Source organism: Hyalella azteca, unplaced genomic scaffold (genome assembly GCF_000764305.2).
Source record: "Hyalella azteca isolate HAZT.00-mixed unplaced genomic scaffold, Hazt_2.0.2 contig13536, whole genome shotgun sequence".
NCBI lineage: Eukaryota > Metazoa > Arthropoda > Malacostraca > Amphipoda > Hyalellidae > Hyalella > Hyalella azteca.
Window position 1 is genome coordinate 86,694 of NW_025943454.1, and position 15,836 is coordinate 102,529.

At 38.5% G+C, this 15,836-nt stretch overlaps 2 protein-coding genes across 3 annotated transcripts in view; one reads left to right on the forward strand and one right to left on the reverse strand.

Moving 5' to 3' along the window:
* The window catches only part of LOC108679864 (zinc finger MYND domain-containing protein 19), a 30,526-nt gene extending 24,444 nt beyond the window's left edge, over positions 1 to 6,082 (forward strand). Inside the window, exon 6 of the mRNA XM_018168593.2 lies at positions 642 to 6,082. Within this exon, the coding sequence (XP_018024082.1) occupies positions 642 to 761 (120 nt within the window). The 3' untranslated portion in view covers positions 762 to 6,082. The remainder of the gene's footprint in view (positions 1 to 641) is intronic.
* Positions 6,083 to 6,394: 312 nt separating this feature from the next.
* Positions 6,395 to 15,055, reverse strand: LOC108679862 (bone morphogenetic protein 8A). 2 transcript variants are annotated; one of them, XM_018168591.2, is made up of 8 exons: positions 14,325 to 15,055; positions 13,689 to 13,786; positions 13,169 to 13,314; positions 10,309 to 10,475; positions 8,784 to 8,979; positions 8,240 to 8,473; positions 7,734 to 7,924; positions 6,395 to 7,441 (listed from the first exon to the last, which is right to left on the reverse strand). In XM_018168591.2, the coding sequence occupies exons 1-8, from the start codon at positions 14,451 to 14,453 to the stop codon at positions 7,283 to 7,285; spliced, it is 1,320 nt and encodes a 439-aa protein (XP_018024080.1). In that variant the 5' UTR covers positions 14,454 to 15,055; the 3' UTR covers positions 6,395 to 7,282. The 2 variants fall into 2 exon arrangements, with proteins under 2 accessions (XP_018024080.1, XP_018024081.1); XM_018168592.2 differs by lacking the exon at positions 10,309 to 10,475 and adding an exon at positions 11,643 to 11,809.
* Positions 15,056 to 15,836: the final 781 nt, after the last annotated feature.

Here is a 15,836-nt window from a genome sequence, read left to right on the forward strand (position 1 = left end):
CTGTAAACAAATAATTATTGTTATTATTTTATATTGTTTATATATAACGTAATTTAAAATGATCTATAATTGAGAAAGATTTCCCTCCTCAGCTTACGAGTTTAATATTGCTTGACTGCTTTGTTTCACTTGGGGGGGGCCTTCATCTTGAAACCAATTTCACAGTTTCATATGTCAACCGATTCCTAATGTTGGTCTAGAACAGTGGTTCTCAAATAGTGAGTAGTTTGCGAGGGCTTTCCAGCTACGCGACCGTTTGCGTGCTCGTGAACAATTTTAGTTCACTTTTCACTTGAAAAAATTCACGATAAATCAGGTTAAGATTTGCAATATATGGCGTGCGGTGCACTAATCTTCCCAACTGCTCAACGTTAAATTCAAACACCACATTTGTCTCGTGCGCTAAGTATTATTACATTGCATTATATAAAATATTACCAACAGTAAATAAAAGCAGCTAATGCAATGTTCGTTGTTTCGCGGTTTTACGCGGCTACTTTACCGGGATTTCGGATCAAAGTAGTATTTAATCGATCATAGGGTCTCGAACCACTGATCTAGACTGACGTCTCGGTTACCATGTACCACTCATGTACGTTTGACGAAGCGACTTGTTAACTAACTCCTTGCAATGTTTTCAGGAAGCTCGTTATTGCGGGACATTTTGCCAGCAGCGCGACTGGCCCGTCCATAAAAAGACCTGCCAGCCTAAGGCCAGACCAGCAGCCTCTGCAGCAACCGATAAGTCACCGGAGCGATGAACCTCTCAGCCTGTACGCCCCCCTCCATAAGTTAACCTCGTGGCTTATAATTGGGTGCGATTGCTGCTTAGCTTAAGGTGGAGATTAGAATTTCCATACAAAAAGAAAAATGCATGACTACCATCCTGAATAATGAATTCTTTGTAAGTTTTGAGAAATTTGAGATTAGATGTGATTTGGTTCCATGTTCTGAACTCAATTAGTTCTAGAACTCGAGAAGGATTGCTAGTAATATTTTATACCGAGTTTGTGTCGGCATAGAATTTGCTCGGTAGGATTAACGTAAGGCAGTTAGTACGTAACATGAAATTAATGGGAAATCTAGACGAGAATGGTTGGTAGGATACTAAGTTCGTCCTTTTGATGTATCACGGAGGACTTGGTCTTCTCTTGTGGACAAATTTTTCATGTTTTGAGACCCTTTCACTAGTTGGACGCTCGGTAAAGCGCCATCACTCCGTTCGCGATCCGTATGAACTCGATAAACATTAAGTTTTAAATAAATACACTGGACCTTATAACCTCATTGTCGTTCATTAGGTATGAATTTTTTCTGAATGGCCGCAATTATCTCTAGGCGCGTCATAGTCTTCCAATAATGAAAAAAGTGAGTTATAGCAAAAATCATTTAATGACCGTTGTGTCTTTCATTCTTCTGAGAAAAAATTGGCATTTTAACGTGTTTTGAATTTTGCTGTTTTTGTGACGTAATGGGACACTTGAATCGCGCTGTTTTTATAATCAGGTACGAGTAACTCCAGTCTGTATGCGCTTGAAATGGAAGGAACTTATTAGTATTTTCATTATTAATTGGTTTGATGATCGCTTCGTTAGATTATATGCATGCAAATGATTATTTGGAAGAAATAATGCATGGATCTCAACTCGGTGGGCATCTAAATGTTCGTCGCCGTTTCTGGCAGCTATTGTTTGATCGATCTAGTGTTGCAAACTGCGAAATTTCTGGCAGCTATTGTTTGATCGATCTAGTGTTGCAAACTGCGAAATCCCAAACATTTTATGTGCTCGCTGAAATCCTTGAAAAAATACCCAGTTAAGAACCATTGCTTGAAATCAACTATATATATTTAAGATGATTGCAGATTTATGTAAGCTTAACGGGCGTGTGAAGAGGATATTACAAATTTTGTATTGCGGCTGCCACTGCCGAGACTCGCGAGTGTAACAAATCTTAGTTATTCGTATCCAGGTTCTTCGTGCTCCCTGCTGTAGAATGCCGTTAGCGGAGCGATTGATGACTACGCCGTTAATAGGTTACCAGTCAACCTCCGTCTTGTATTCATATCATGAATACGTGTGTATTTGAGAATAACTTGCCTTTATATTAGCATTCCCAAGCTTGTACTGTACAATTCTTGCTCTTTTTTAAGCATTGATGCCAGAGAAGTATTAAGAGCTTCCCGTTGTTCGCTCGACTGCGCCCCAGTTGGCTTTTTTAACTCGAGTCTCGAAATATTCTTGTTCCCCTCTTGGAAGTTCTGTGTCACTGACCTATCGTGGATTGAAGCTTTGATCAATATTGATCTAAATTTATAAAACTTTGATCCTTTACAACTAATGAAGTTTTGAATTTATTGTTTTTGCTTTTTGAGACATTCAATCCAATTTAACCATGGTTGCCTTGCATGCGTCGTGTTCGTTGTGTGGAACTGTTGCAATAGAAAGTCGTTAATTAACAGCCAAGTCATCCAAACGTACGGTGCAATTTTGGGGCAATATTTTATACCTTAGAGCGGCTTGCTCAATATTTATGCTGCGGCCTAACTTCCGGCTCACTTGTTGATGCATGGAGCCTGGTGCTAATGCTCTAGCTGCTCTCAGTAAGCGATTTCTACACTAAAAAGGCCTCAATAAAAAGCCCAATTACTGATTAAGAACTAAATTCTCTCGATATTTAGGACTGTTTGGTTTTAAAATAATTTTATAGTAATTAAATTTTCATACAAAGGTCCTTATAGATTAACCGGTTATTTACCAAGAAAACTCCATGTTGCCGCATGAGATTGATGATCTTCAAGACTATATTAGTTGTCTCATAATTTTACTAAATTTCTGCTCCTAAGTTTTAAGATTGGGTACATTATACTTATCCTGAAGAGACATATCAGGAGCAGGTGCCTCTTATTCTTGTAAGTTCTTCGCTAACAGTATTAATCATCTAGAGCTTAAGGAAAGGTGAAAATATAGGTTGCTTATTTCTAATGTTTACTGGTGTGGGATTATGGGAAGCCATTTCCTTTGGAAGTTCGTGCATTGTAATATCTTTCCTACCGAGTTAAGGTCTTGGGTTGCTCCAGAGACTCGCTCCTTGTGCTCTTTTCTCCTTCGCGAGTCTGTCTATTCAAAGAGATTTTTTGTCCATATATTAGGCTAAAACTATAAAAATACAAGTATAGCACCAAAATACTAGCATCAGATTTTGCTCGATTAAGGCCGATGTTCTCATTTTTCAATTTCACAATATTTTGAATGCTATTTAATGCACACATGCTGGTGTGTGTGATTCACTGAAGCTGAAGCTGTATAATCTAAACTTACTGTGAATCGTATTTGCTTCCTAAATATAAAATAAATTCTATTTTGTAACGAACGACGAATTTTCAGGTTGTGGTTCGTACGAAGCTTCCAGCAGAGTATAATAAATGTTGCATGTGCCTTTAAAAACAAATAAAAATGGGCGCCATGAATGCTTGGGAACTGTCACCGCTTTTTGATTACTCTTAACGTGCAGTTTGAACGGTTAAATGCTGTTGATTACATTTTTGATAAGATATCGAATTCATTTCAAATATTACATAATATTAGGCCCAAATGGAAGTGTGTTGATCATATCAACTTGGTTTCTCTTCTGGTTAACTCATTTTTCCGTATTCATTCAGTTGTTTTTTCACGTTAAAGAAGTAGTTTAGGAGTTTTTTTAACATATTGTTCTCCGGAGTTTAAAAAAAAAAAACTCCGGAGTTTTTTTAACATATTGTTAGAAAACTGATAACACTGATAAATTTTACAGGCAAACGATTAGACGTAGGGTTTTTTGTCATGAATTATTTTTCTATCTTGTGGAATGTCTTGGGCCAGGTGGGCAATTGGATGCAATTTCTTTATTTACGATTCAAAAACTTCAGGTCACGATTAACAACGCCTGAATGTACTGTTGACGAGATGCGTTTTTGTTTCATTTTATCTGATACAACCAACTTTTTGTGACTTTTATTATAGTCATTAGGTAATTTTATGAGATCGAATAAGTTATTTTTCACCTGTCATATTTCCTTGCAATGACACGTACTAGCAGCCCAACACTCGAGCCTTGTAACGAATTTCGGTGTAATCAGAGTCAAGAATCATCTAACTAAAGTGTGGTTCCAACTTTAATTTTGTTTGCACAGATAATTGAGCATATTCATAGTAGTTTTGAACAAGCCGTCAGAGTAGTTTTGAACAAGCCGTCAGAGTAGTTTTGAACATAGCCATCATAAAGCGATTTCTTTCTCGTATCACGGTCGGTTTATTTCGTTTAGCTCGTGCACAGCGTGCAGCTTGATTTTGAAAGGAGATCAAAAATAGCCATTTGGCCGTATAAGTTTGAAAAGGTTTTACGTCCTAGCATACTTGGTAGACGTCTAGTGCTCATTACTTCTATTCGCTTCATCGCGAATTAATTAAGCTCATTACTTCTATTCGCTCTCATCGCGTATTCCGTAGCAAAGTTGAGGCTCTTCGTTGAACGTTTCCCTCTTGAATATTTATAGCATGTATCTGCTAAGAAATTTCTTCGTTCTGGATACCGTCAGCGGTGCTTTCTTGTAGCATAACCTTCACTAGCGCTTTAACGTAGCTCTAGATTTTTTTTAGCGAATAACTTGAGTTTCCTGGATTACTGACCAAAAATTAACATTATTGTTTGTTCCTATTCATGTCTGCTTATATGTAACTTTAATTTCCTTGCTTACCTTCTTAATTTTAATGCTTTACTTCATACCTACATCAGAAGTTTAAGATTCTAAATTACGGTATGCTACTACTCCGTGCCTATTGTTACAACGAAACGATCATTTACATTTTTAAAATATGCACGAAATCAACCTTTTTACATTGAGGCTAACTATTCAGTTCTGCAAGCTTATTTCACTTTCTGACGCCGTTTTCTTGCCCTCTGTTAACGACACGCTAATTCTTACTGACCAGGGTACCTCCATTAGACTGGTTTTATGGGCACTCGTAACTAATGATGTTGATCAAGCTAAATGACTTGTGTAACATTAATAATTTCTAATAATACTAATATAGAGCATTCCATGCTGTTGTGATGAACTAACAATAACATTCCTTTTATGACTGTGTCCTCGATGTAACTGTGGCGGTCTAATTCTAGCTTGATAGGCTCCCTTAACAAATAACAATTGAAGAGGCTCCTAATTTTTACTGATATTGGAAATGTTATATTGAGTGGATTAATGAACACTGTGGCTTCTAGAATTGATAGCACTTTACAAGATTCATTATTTGCATAGAAATTTTCCACGGGCCCGTGACATTTTTAAATAACTTGATGAAGGCCTCTTTCTAGAGTAATATTGGGAGCGATTTCGTGGAATGGTGTTCAGTATTATCAATATATCCGCGGCTTTTAAAAAGTCGCTGTTTTCAAATTGTTCATCTATAAGCTCTTATGAAATGCAATGATCATGTCCAATGTAAGATGAGTCGAAAGTAATATGTGCGAGCCAATTTAAATGTAGCGTCAGGTCTAGGACCGAATGCGACGGTTATCTTATGAATTTTTGCTCAGGCAATATATGTATGAACATTCGCTCTGTTGTACAATTGGGCTATTCATTTGAGTTCCGCAACGTTACCGAAAGTTAGAGCTGTTTTTAACGTTGTTCTGTCCACAAAGTGACGGTAGAGTTGAGCGTTTTGTGCTCAACATAAGAGGGATGTTTTTTTAGGAAAGTCGAGGGAAAGTTAGAACCTCAGAAGTGCCCTATACTTCGCCTGCCCGAGCTAGGGAGGAGTTCACTACTTGTAGTGAACGTTAGGGAAATGATAGTTTTTATTCTGATGATAGTATAAGAACTTGGCCTTAGTTGGATAATAATACTGGTGTGGTCCTGTACCTCTTAGACTGTTAAGAGTCGTGAGTTTTATTGTAGCTGATCCTCTAACTCTCGTAAGTAACCATCTGTCGAACTCATACATAGTTCATAGCACTGCTGCTACTACTATGACTACTACTTCAGTAACTAATAATGATGTCTAGTCCGTACTAACACCAAATATATGTTTAATAGTAAAACTGGAAATGGTTTTCTTTTCGCCTAGTTCATCCTGTTAATCACAAACAAAATCTTTTCGGTGAGAACACGCCTTCGCGATAACTGTGTTCTAACTGAACGACAACCGCGACTCCTGTCGGGCAGAGAAAAAAGGTTTGTTCGAAGAATAACCCTTATTGAATTCCAGTTAAGTTAATGGCAGAAGAGTCGGTAGTATTTAACCAAAAACGTCTTGTATCCATGTGGTATTTGTTTTCAAATGCAATTTGCGAGGTTAATTCGTCACAAAATGTATTCGAACGCATAGCTAAAGGAATAAAATGAAACATGGTATCTTGAAGTTACAAATATGGCACAATTTTCATGTGATACTCATTGCGTCAAATTACATGGACATAACGAAATTACCTAACGTAACTTAAGCTTACGTAGCACCAATAAGAATCCTTTCCACAAGGCATTTGGGCTAAAGGGATTTTTAATACATTTTTTTTTCACCTCAAACCAATCACAGAATCGGACGGATCGAACAGCAAAATATTTGATTCGACAGAACTGGGTGTAAAGGCCTCTACATTCTTTTTCTTAAAACATTTACCTAGGCATCATCTAAGAGAAAGTTGATGTTACTTATGTCTCACGAGTTCTGAGAAGTTATTGAACACCATATTCAACCAACCACATTCAATACAAATAAAAAGCAAGCTTTAATGAAATGAAAATTTCACTGCTACGCTGACTGAGTAGCCTCAGTTTTTACGCATGTTGGAGGACAGTATAAATGAAGTTACATTCGCGCTCTAACCTAAGTAAACTTACGATAACAAAATAGAATATCATGGACTATGTGACGAGTGCCATTAATGATTTACGACTATGTTTAGGACGATAATTTAATTAGGTCCAATAATAAGAATTCTTCAGGTACTGGCACCATCTTCAAAAACTGCATTTCCATCGACGAATCCCGAGTTATTCTACTGTAGGAATAGAGTATTACATTGTGATCAAATAAGAACGTCATCAGGTACTTCCGAAGTGACCAACCTGTGGGCATTTAAATTTACTGAACTGTAATAAAAAATAAAACCTCGACTCGAGGTGCCGGAGTGTATAAAAAAAAGACGGAGAAGTGGTAAAACATCAAAGTTCAAATTAAAAAACCTGAAGGGGTAAAAAGAACAAAGTCCCGTTGAAATCTGTGATGTACCTGAAGCGAGCCTATCTGCAGGCACAGTTTTTGACGATCATTTTCGGGTATTTCTTGAGGACGACATTGTTGCTGTAGTCGTAGTAGAGGACAGAGATCGTGGCCAGCTCGTTCGGGGTGCAACACGCCGCAGGAGGAACGGTCTCGCCCTCGCGCACGGCCTGAAGCACCTACACATGGCATGTGGATTAGTGGTCATAATCTGGAGTCATCCTAGTTCACATTATTCGCATCTAGAGCGAATAAACGAAAACGTGTACACATCGATACAACGTTCACTAAAATCCATCCATTACATAAACCAACAATCATTCCAAAAAATTGAATTCATGAAGCTGTGTATGGTAAATTACTCGGACAGTTAGCGAATTCGCACTTGAGGACTGGGGTTTAATCTTGCGCAACTGCTATTTGTGCCTTGGAAATGATTACGTAAATCGATAAATCAGAGATATTGAAAACCTTGATCAGTGTCTGGACGATCGCGTGGTTAGTGGCGTTCTTGTCGGGTGGTATGGGGAAGTCACAGCGTCCCTGGCAGAAGTTTGCGTCGTACCCGTCAGGAGCGATGACCCAATTTTCCCAGTCCAGGTCCTTGAAGGAGACGTGCAGGGGGCGCATCTGACAAGTGGTGTCACTCCGTGGGATGTCCGCTGTAAATATACAATTTCATTACGCACATTCGTCGATCATGCTAGGAGTTGAGTGGTCCATCGGCTGTTGAAATACGTCCAGATTGCCTTAGCTTTAACATCCTAATGATCACTATGAGGAGGGTAAATAAATATCTACCATCATTACGAATGGTTGATAAGTATGAGCTACTGCCTAGTAGAGCTTCTCAAGGGTGCCTTACAGGCTTAGTCAGGAAAATAATAGCTTTTGTAGCGAGCCTTGCATTTGAATTAAATATAAAATCTTTAGCAAAGGTAAGAATGTCTCAGCGGCTCCAAGCAATCAAGACTAACATCTGGGAAGGTTCAGATTTCTTAGCGACGGCGATCTTGCTACCCTGGACAAGATCTCCCCCTCTGTTTTGAAGACGTATCTTGTGTAGGATGAAACTGGAGCTTTTCTAGAGCTTAGGAATATTTTTGGGTTGAGGTTTTGAGGCCGCGTGAAGAAGCACACGAGGATCGGACGATGGTCCTCCCGGTCGTGAGCCGTGGAGACACCAACCGAGTGCAGTGGCAGTTCGTGTTCTGAGGAGGTGGTAGAGTAGACAGGAATGTTCTTGAAGTATCTCATAGATAGACCTGACTTCTTAATAAAGGACCACACTTAAATATAGACTATAATAGTTGGTTCGATCAATGTGCGAGCGGGCCAAATAACTGGATTTGCAAATAATTAATTCCGAAATTAAAAAAATTCGTACTCTTAAGAAAGCTCTCACAAATTCTGATATAGCTTCTAAGTTAAACATGTAGATTATTACTCATGAAGAAAACGTTTCCATTGTTCTAGCAATCATTACTCTAATACCGACGAATTAACAACCAGAAAGCTTACTCTCTCCCTCTCTCGTGACGGCCAGCCTGAAGCCTCGGTTCTGACTGGGTTGTATGATCCAGGCGAGCGTGGGCAGCGTCACGTTGAGCTGCAGCCAACGTTCCTCTCGGGGCAGCGCCAACTGCGCGACCTCAAGCTCTGACCCCAAGGCGTCTGCCACGACGTACGCGTGTAGGATCAAAGGCTTCGACATACGCTGAGTAAGGATTTTGGAATCAATTGGGTTAATGTTCTTTTATTGAGGAAAAGGTGGGGAGTGACTGAGAAGTTACGGATGTCTAAAGAATGTTAGGTTACTTACGAAGTAGGAGTGACAGAAATCTGTGGGGAATGGTGGAGCCGAATTATCTGAAGTGAACGAGTTGGTATCAAGTGGTATTTCCTAATATTGCAAAGTTGAGGCCAGGGCAGGACTCCTTTATGGACCTACATCAAAAGGCTACGAAATCTGGAGGCATTGACCGGTAGGAATTTCACATGCTGTCACGTACGTTGGAGGTAGAAAATGATATAAAACTTTATATTTGGTAATGACTTGAGAACTTTGAACGTGTTAATGTATTAAGCACTTTGGCGGACGAAAAGTGCAAGAAGCTTTTGGAGAGGTTTAGGGTAAACAAGTGACGAGATGTGGAGGTGCTATATTATAAGCAAGAATCCTCATTTCTTGTAGGCCGACTACTCTAGTGTAAAAGTTTACCTGTATCGGCAAGCTCAGTTGAGATTTGTCTGCCAGTTGTGATTTCCGTACTTGCCAAAGCTCAAGTAATTAGCTGAGAATTTGTTGTTAAGAATTTTTTAATAGTTTACTTACTTGGAATACTAATTATGTTATTATTTAGATTTTTGGATTGGTCCCTTATACTATGATTTTTGTATTCTTTCAGAATCAGGTAAATAAGTACTATCACGAAACCATGTCTTCTTCGCCGTTTGTCTACGAACCTAAAGAATCAACTTGATATTCTTTACATGTTACTTACACAGCTCTTAATTCAGAACAATAATGACATCGTTATAATCGTCTCCTAAGAATAAATATTTACTACACAGATTAACACTTGATTTTTGCTGTGGTAACCACCCGTAAAACCGATACGAATAACCAAAGAAGTGAAGTAAGTAAATAGTCGTCTTACTGTTTTAAAATAAAATGTTGAACGCTACCCAAAAAATCAGACAAAAAAAAAAAGAATAACCGCGATTAGAAGGGCATTTTTACATAGCGTAATAATGAATAATGTGCGCGGATAGAGAAAGTCAATTTATTGTCAAGAAATGCTAGTTCAAATTCTGTTAATTTTAAAATAATATTTATGTTTTGATTTCGGTACATAATATTACTAAAGTCAGATTGCAATTGAGATTATAGCACAAAAAGATTTAGTAGCATGAGGCAGAATAACTTAAATTCATTTCCAAATAAACTAAAATATAGGTAATAAAATAACAGTAACAGTAAAATATTATATAAACAACAGTAACAGTTAAAACATTATAAAATAACAGTATATAAAATAAATACCTCTTCAAGATGCTGGTCAACGAACTCTGGCAAGTGGGGTTGGTAATGCAGTCGCAGTTCAGCTCCAAGAATGGTGTAGTCGAGCGACACCTCAGATGTGTCGAAGTAGAGCAGGCGGTGCGGCGCGTGATGTTTAGGTGGGACCGAGTCCCATCGGTCAGGCGGGGCTGTAAAAATGATTTGGTTAAATATATTTATTACGCAACAGTTAGTGAGAGCTCTATAGTAAGTTGGTTATCTTCAAAATTCGTTACTTCAGAAAGCCTTTGACATGTAAGCACGATTTTATAAGTTATTTATTTTGTATACCAGCCGTTATACATGCGGATCCATTGCAGTGAAAACTTGCGCAGGCGAGCGTAAGATCTGACAACAACAGAGGAAAGAATCTCGATAGAACCCAAAATAACGCACGTATCTAATTAATCTGGAGGAGTTAATTTTAATCTAAATAAGGAGTAAATATGCAAGTGGCATACGGTATCATTGAGAAAAATCAACCAAAAGAAAGGACACAACCGATAGAAGTTCATAATTGTCGTCGTCAAGAGCCCGAATGAGCCGTACCTGCGATCGACAAGAACTAAGTACTAAGGTTGGGACTTGTGTTCTTCACATCTCTTTTAGCAGTTCAGTTTGCCTGTCGGTTTAAAAATTTACGCGGCGGTCACGAATATCTCTGAGTGAAAAATAATGCACAATTCATTTACTTTAACCCCTAGGTTCTAAACAATAATTTTGAATTTCGTGCTAAGCTAGAACATGAATAATGAAAAGAAATCATTCTCGACAAGCAACACCCACAGAACAACAATAATCGCAGCACCCATTACCCAAACTAGGCAAGCTTTCGGCTTGGGGGATAGTAAGTGATGCGGGTTGGTCAAAAGAGCAGCAGGTGAGCTGGTGTGAGCCTCAGACGAGCTACGTCTCAGTGTGTTTACATACATGACGGGCAGGAAGCTCCGGCCGGACTTTTTACTAGGGATGGACAAAGCAGGAGAGAAGAGGGTGCAGGCACCAAATGTAAACAACCGGGGAACACAATGTGAAAACTATCAGAGCTTTTCCTTCGCAGATAATGGAATCAAGATACAGTCGAAATTCATGAGTTGAAGTTCGCTGAAATTTTACGATTAGGAACGTATTGCTATTTTAATTGTATTTTTGAATGTTAGTACTTGACATTCGTTATCTTATAAGCATGAGGCAGAATAACTTAAATTCATTTCCAAATAAACTAAAATATAATAAAATAACAGTAACAGTAAAATATTATATAAACAACAGTAACAGTTAAAACATTATAAAATAACAGTATATAAAATAAATACCTCTTCAAGATGCTGGTCAACGAACTCTGGCAAGTGGGGTTGGTAATGCAGTCGCAGTTCAGCTCCAAGAATGGTGTAGTCGAGCGACACCTCAGATGTGTCGAAGTAGAGCAGGCGGTGCGGTGCGTGATGCTTAGGTGGGACTGAGTCCCATCGGTCAGGCGGGGCTGTAAAAATGATTTGGTTAAATATATTTATTACGCAACAGTTTGCGAGAGCTGTGTAGTGAGTTAGTTATTTTCAGAATTCGTTACTTCAGAAAGCCTTTGACATGTAAGCACGATTTTATAAGTTATTTATTTTGTATACCAGCCGTTATACATGCGGATCCATTGCAGTGAAAACTTGCGCAGGCGAGCGTAAGATCTGACAACAACAGAGGAAAGAATCTCGATAGAACCCAAAATAACGCACGTATCTAATTAATCTGGAGGAGTTAATTTTAATCTAAATAAGGAGTAAATATGCAAGTGGCATACGGTATCATTGAGAAAAATCAACCAAAAGAAAGGACACAACCGATAGAAGTTCATAATTGTCGTCGTCAAGAGCCCGAATGAGCCGTACCTGCGATCGACAAGAACTAAGTACTAAGGTTGGGACTTGTGTTCTTCACATCTCTTTTAGCAGTTCAGTTTGCCTGTCGGTTTAAAAATTTACGCGGCGGTCACGAATATCTCTGAGTGAAAAATAATGCACAATTCATTTACTTTAACCCCTAGGTTCTAAACAATAATTTTGAATTTCGTGCTAAGCTAGAACATGAATAATGAAAAGAAATCATTCTCGACAAGCAACACCCACAGAACAACAATAATCGCAGCACCCATTACCCAAACTAGGCAAGCTTTCGGCTTGGGGGATAGTAAGAGATGCGGGTTGGTCAAAAGAGCAGCAGGTGAGCTGGTGTGAGCCTCAGACGAGCTACGTCTCAGTGTGTTTACATACATGACGGGCAGGAAGCTCCGACCGGACTTTTTACTAGGGATGGACAAAGCAGGAGAGAAGAGGGTGCAGGCACCAAATGTAAACAACCGGGGAACATAATGTGAAAACTATCAGAGCTTTTCCTTCGCAGATAATGGAATCAAGATACAGTCGAAATTTTTGAGTTAAAGTTCGCTGAAATTTTACGATTAGGAACGTATTGCTATTTTAATTGTATTTTTGAATGTTAGTACTTGACATTCGTTATCTTATCGATTACCAGTTGACCAAAATGTTAAAAAATGTCTAAATTTCTCGATAGTATGCGCATATTTTTAGGTGCTAACCGCCGATGTGTGCGGTTTGGCAAGCACTGTTCACAAAAAATATAACTCACTACTCACTGCAGTGAGTGACAGTGAGCGCATTTTATCGTCGACGAAAACGTGAAGTCACGGACGGACAGACAGACAGACGGACGGACATGGCGAGCACAATAGGACATTTTTTCCAGAAATGAGAAAATGCGCTAAAAATAAGCCAAGTGAAGAGAATTATTATAATGCCGTCAATTAGAAGTATCAGCCTAAATATCTAACCTCTGCTCGTGAATGTCACCACGGTGTCTGCTCGTTCGAGTGCATCTCTGTGTGCCGTATCCAAATTAGAGTCTCGCGGCACACCGAGTTCGTCGAGAGCGTTGTAGATGCTCTTCATGAATGTAGGCGCTGATGCCAGCACAGACCTGAACAACACTCTTCATTATCCTTACAAAAAAATGAGACAAAACGTATGGAATGTGTTGCTTTATGTTCCTTGGAACACAAAGCGTGCAAACGTATAGAATGTGTTGCGTGCAGAACGTATCTGTTGCTTTGTGTTCCTTTACCTAAGGCCTAATGAGAGTGACTGATTGGAATTAACGCCCAATTTGTAAAATGAAAATGGCATGAATGTCCTATGTTCACTCTAGCTGCCAATAAAATGACGAAAATAAAATGACGAATGAAGTTGTTAAAAAAACTCGTCTATTGCGAATACCACAAAAAAGGGAGAAATTGGAAGTGATCAAATTTATCAGTTATTACGATAGACTCTCATAAATAATGCAATGCTTACGTGTGAGCAGGCGAGAAGTGCGGTCTGTGCTGCGGCAGGCCCATAGTTTCACGAAGACTCCTCGAAAACTCCCTAGTTTCTCTGGGGCTGAGCGGCTCCTTGACCATGAAATAAAATGGATAAATCGTGGGCATAGCCAAGAGAAAGACTAAGCTTCAAAGAGAATCGACAACCACCGAATTCATCCGTAAAATTTGTATAATTGTTGCAGAACACTCCTTTCCGACAGCTATCTTCTTGCTAGTTGACTCGTGAACTACGAGCAAACTTCCGTGATAAAATTATTAAACAAGTGGGTAACGTAAGTTACGTAACCCCCATGTTAGTAAGTCGCGAAAAAAATCGGTTTTCCGATGCCGACCGCCAAAAATGGATTTCAGATTCGTAATCTACACCCCAAAAAACATATAATTAAAAAAAAACACCCTTTTTTTGGATGTAGTTAATCTGCAATAATACCTATAAAACTGATAACACGTGAAAAATTTTGTTTGAAGTTACTCCTAGCTCATAAATAGAGAAAATTAGGAATTTTTCAAAAACTCCCACGTACGATTTGCTCTATTCTCCATTTTCGAACTGGCTTTCTGTACTTAAACATATTAATTCACTCCACAATAATTCAACATCACTCACCCTCACGGTATGACCGTTGCCATCGTCTATCCAAATTGCAGCTTCCCTTGCCTTGGAAGCAGTCAAGAAGATTACCACGAGTAGTAATACTCGCGCCTGAAAGTGCATGTAGCTACGGGGCAGTGTCATGTCATTAGTTGTGTTGGATTAACCAACGGGTAACTACAAAGTTCGGAAGTCGAAGCAGAAAAGATGGTTTGTAGCTAATCTATGAAAGTGGATTAATGCTGGTTCTTTGGTTGGTCCTTTGTATATGAAATAGGGAAATTGTCTGAACGTGACTTCAGTACGTACCTATAATCGAGTTCGAGGTGACTACAGATTTCAGTTGAATGAAAAGTTGAAGACGAGCAATCAATCTTTCTAGAAGAACACGTGGATCGATTATATTTTGGAGTACTTATTTTAAACTCTGGAGACAAAGCAACTTCTTATAAATACGAAGTACATACCAATCAACTATTGAATTTAGTAGACCAAGCAATTACACAACAATTTCAGAACATTTGGTGTAAGTAAATTTTATTTAGGCGTGTCATAGTACCAATTAGTGTAGGCTACTTTATGTTGAATCGAAATTTCATCAAATTTGAGAATTGTCTAAGCAGGAAAAATTCTATGAGAAACGAAAATTCTAAATATTAAGATTTAATGATTGACTTAAGGGCACCTAACTTTAAATTCATCAGAAAAACGGAAACCTGTAAATTTCCAACAATTATAGAAAAAAGTTTACACGACCATTTCTATCATTACACTGAAGTTGCAGCACTAGTAGGTAGTAGCATACAAATATAAACAAATCGTGCACGGAAATATACGAAGATTTGAAACTAGATATGAACAAAATGGAAATTTTATGGGGAGTTAAGAAAGGAGAACCAAATAGGCTAGTCAAATATTTGGTAGGTAGGTACAACAGTAAGAGGTGGGAATGGAAGAAGACTCCAGCCTCGACCGATGTTCAGGTCCTTTTGTTCCTGCACGAGTATCGTGATGCATTCCTAATAGGTATTGTTGATGCAAAATGATGTGCACTACGTCCAACTCCATTCACTATCTATAAAAAATTGCAAGTAGCCCCTAAATATGTTGAATGTTTTATGTTCGACAGTTCGAATAACGATCCTATATCAATGACAATGGTAAAAATGATTCACACTCAAAGCCTAAAGGCATTCCAACAAAATATATTCATAGGATTCGGATACCGTTTCAGAAGCAGAGCCTAGGTAAGTAAAGTAGGGAAAAATAAATCATTTTTTCTCCCATCAATCACCCTTGGCAACAATTTCATTAAAACTTACTTAGTATTTCCTCACCCCTTGTCCCATTCTGTTAACTACTGCGGTTCAGGAACCTTATCAGTTATCAATAATGTTGCACTTGCTGTAATAAAAGTTCTTACACGTGAATACTTCGAACTGAAGAAAAAGCTGCATTCGTAAACGTAGGTATAATCATGATGAACAGATGCTGAATTTCTTGCACTCTTATTTGTTGTTCAAATAT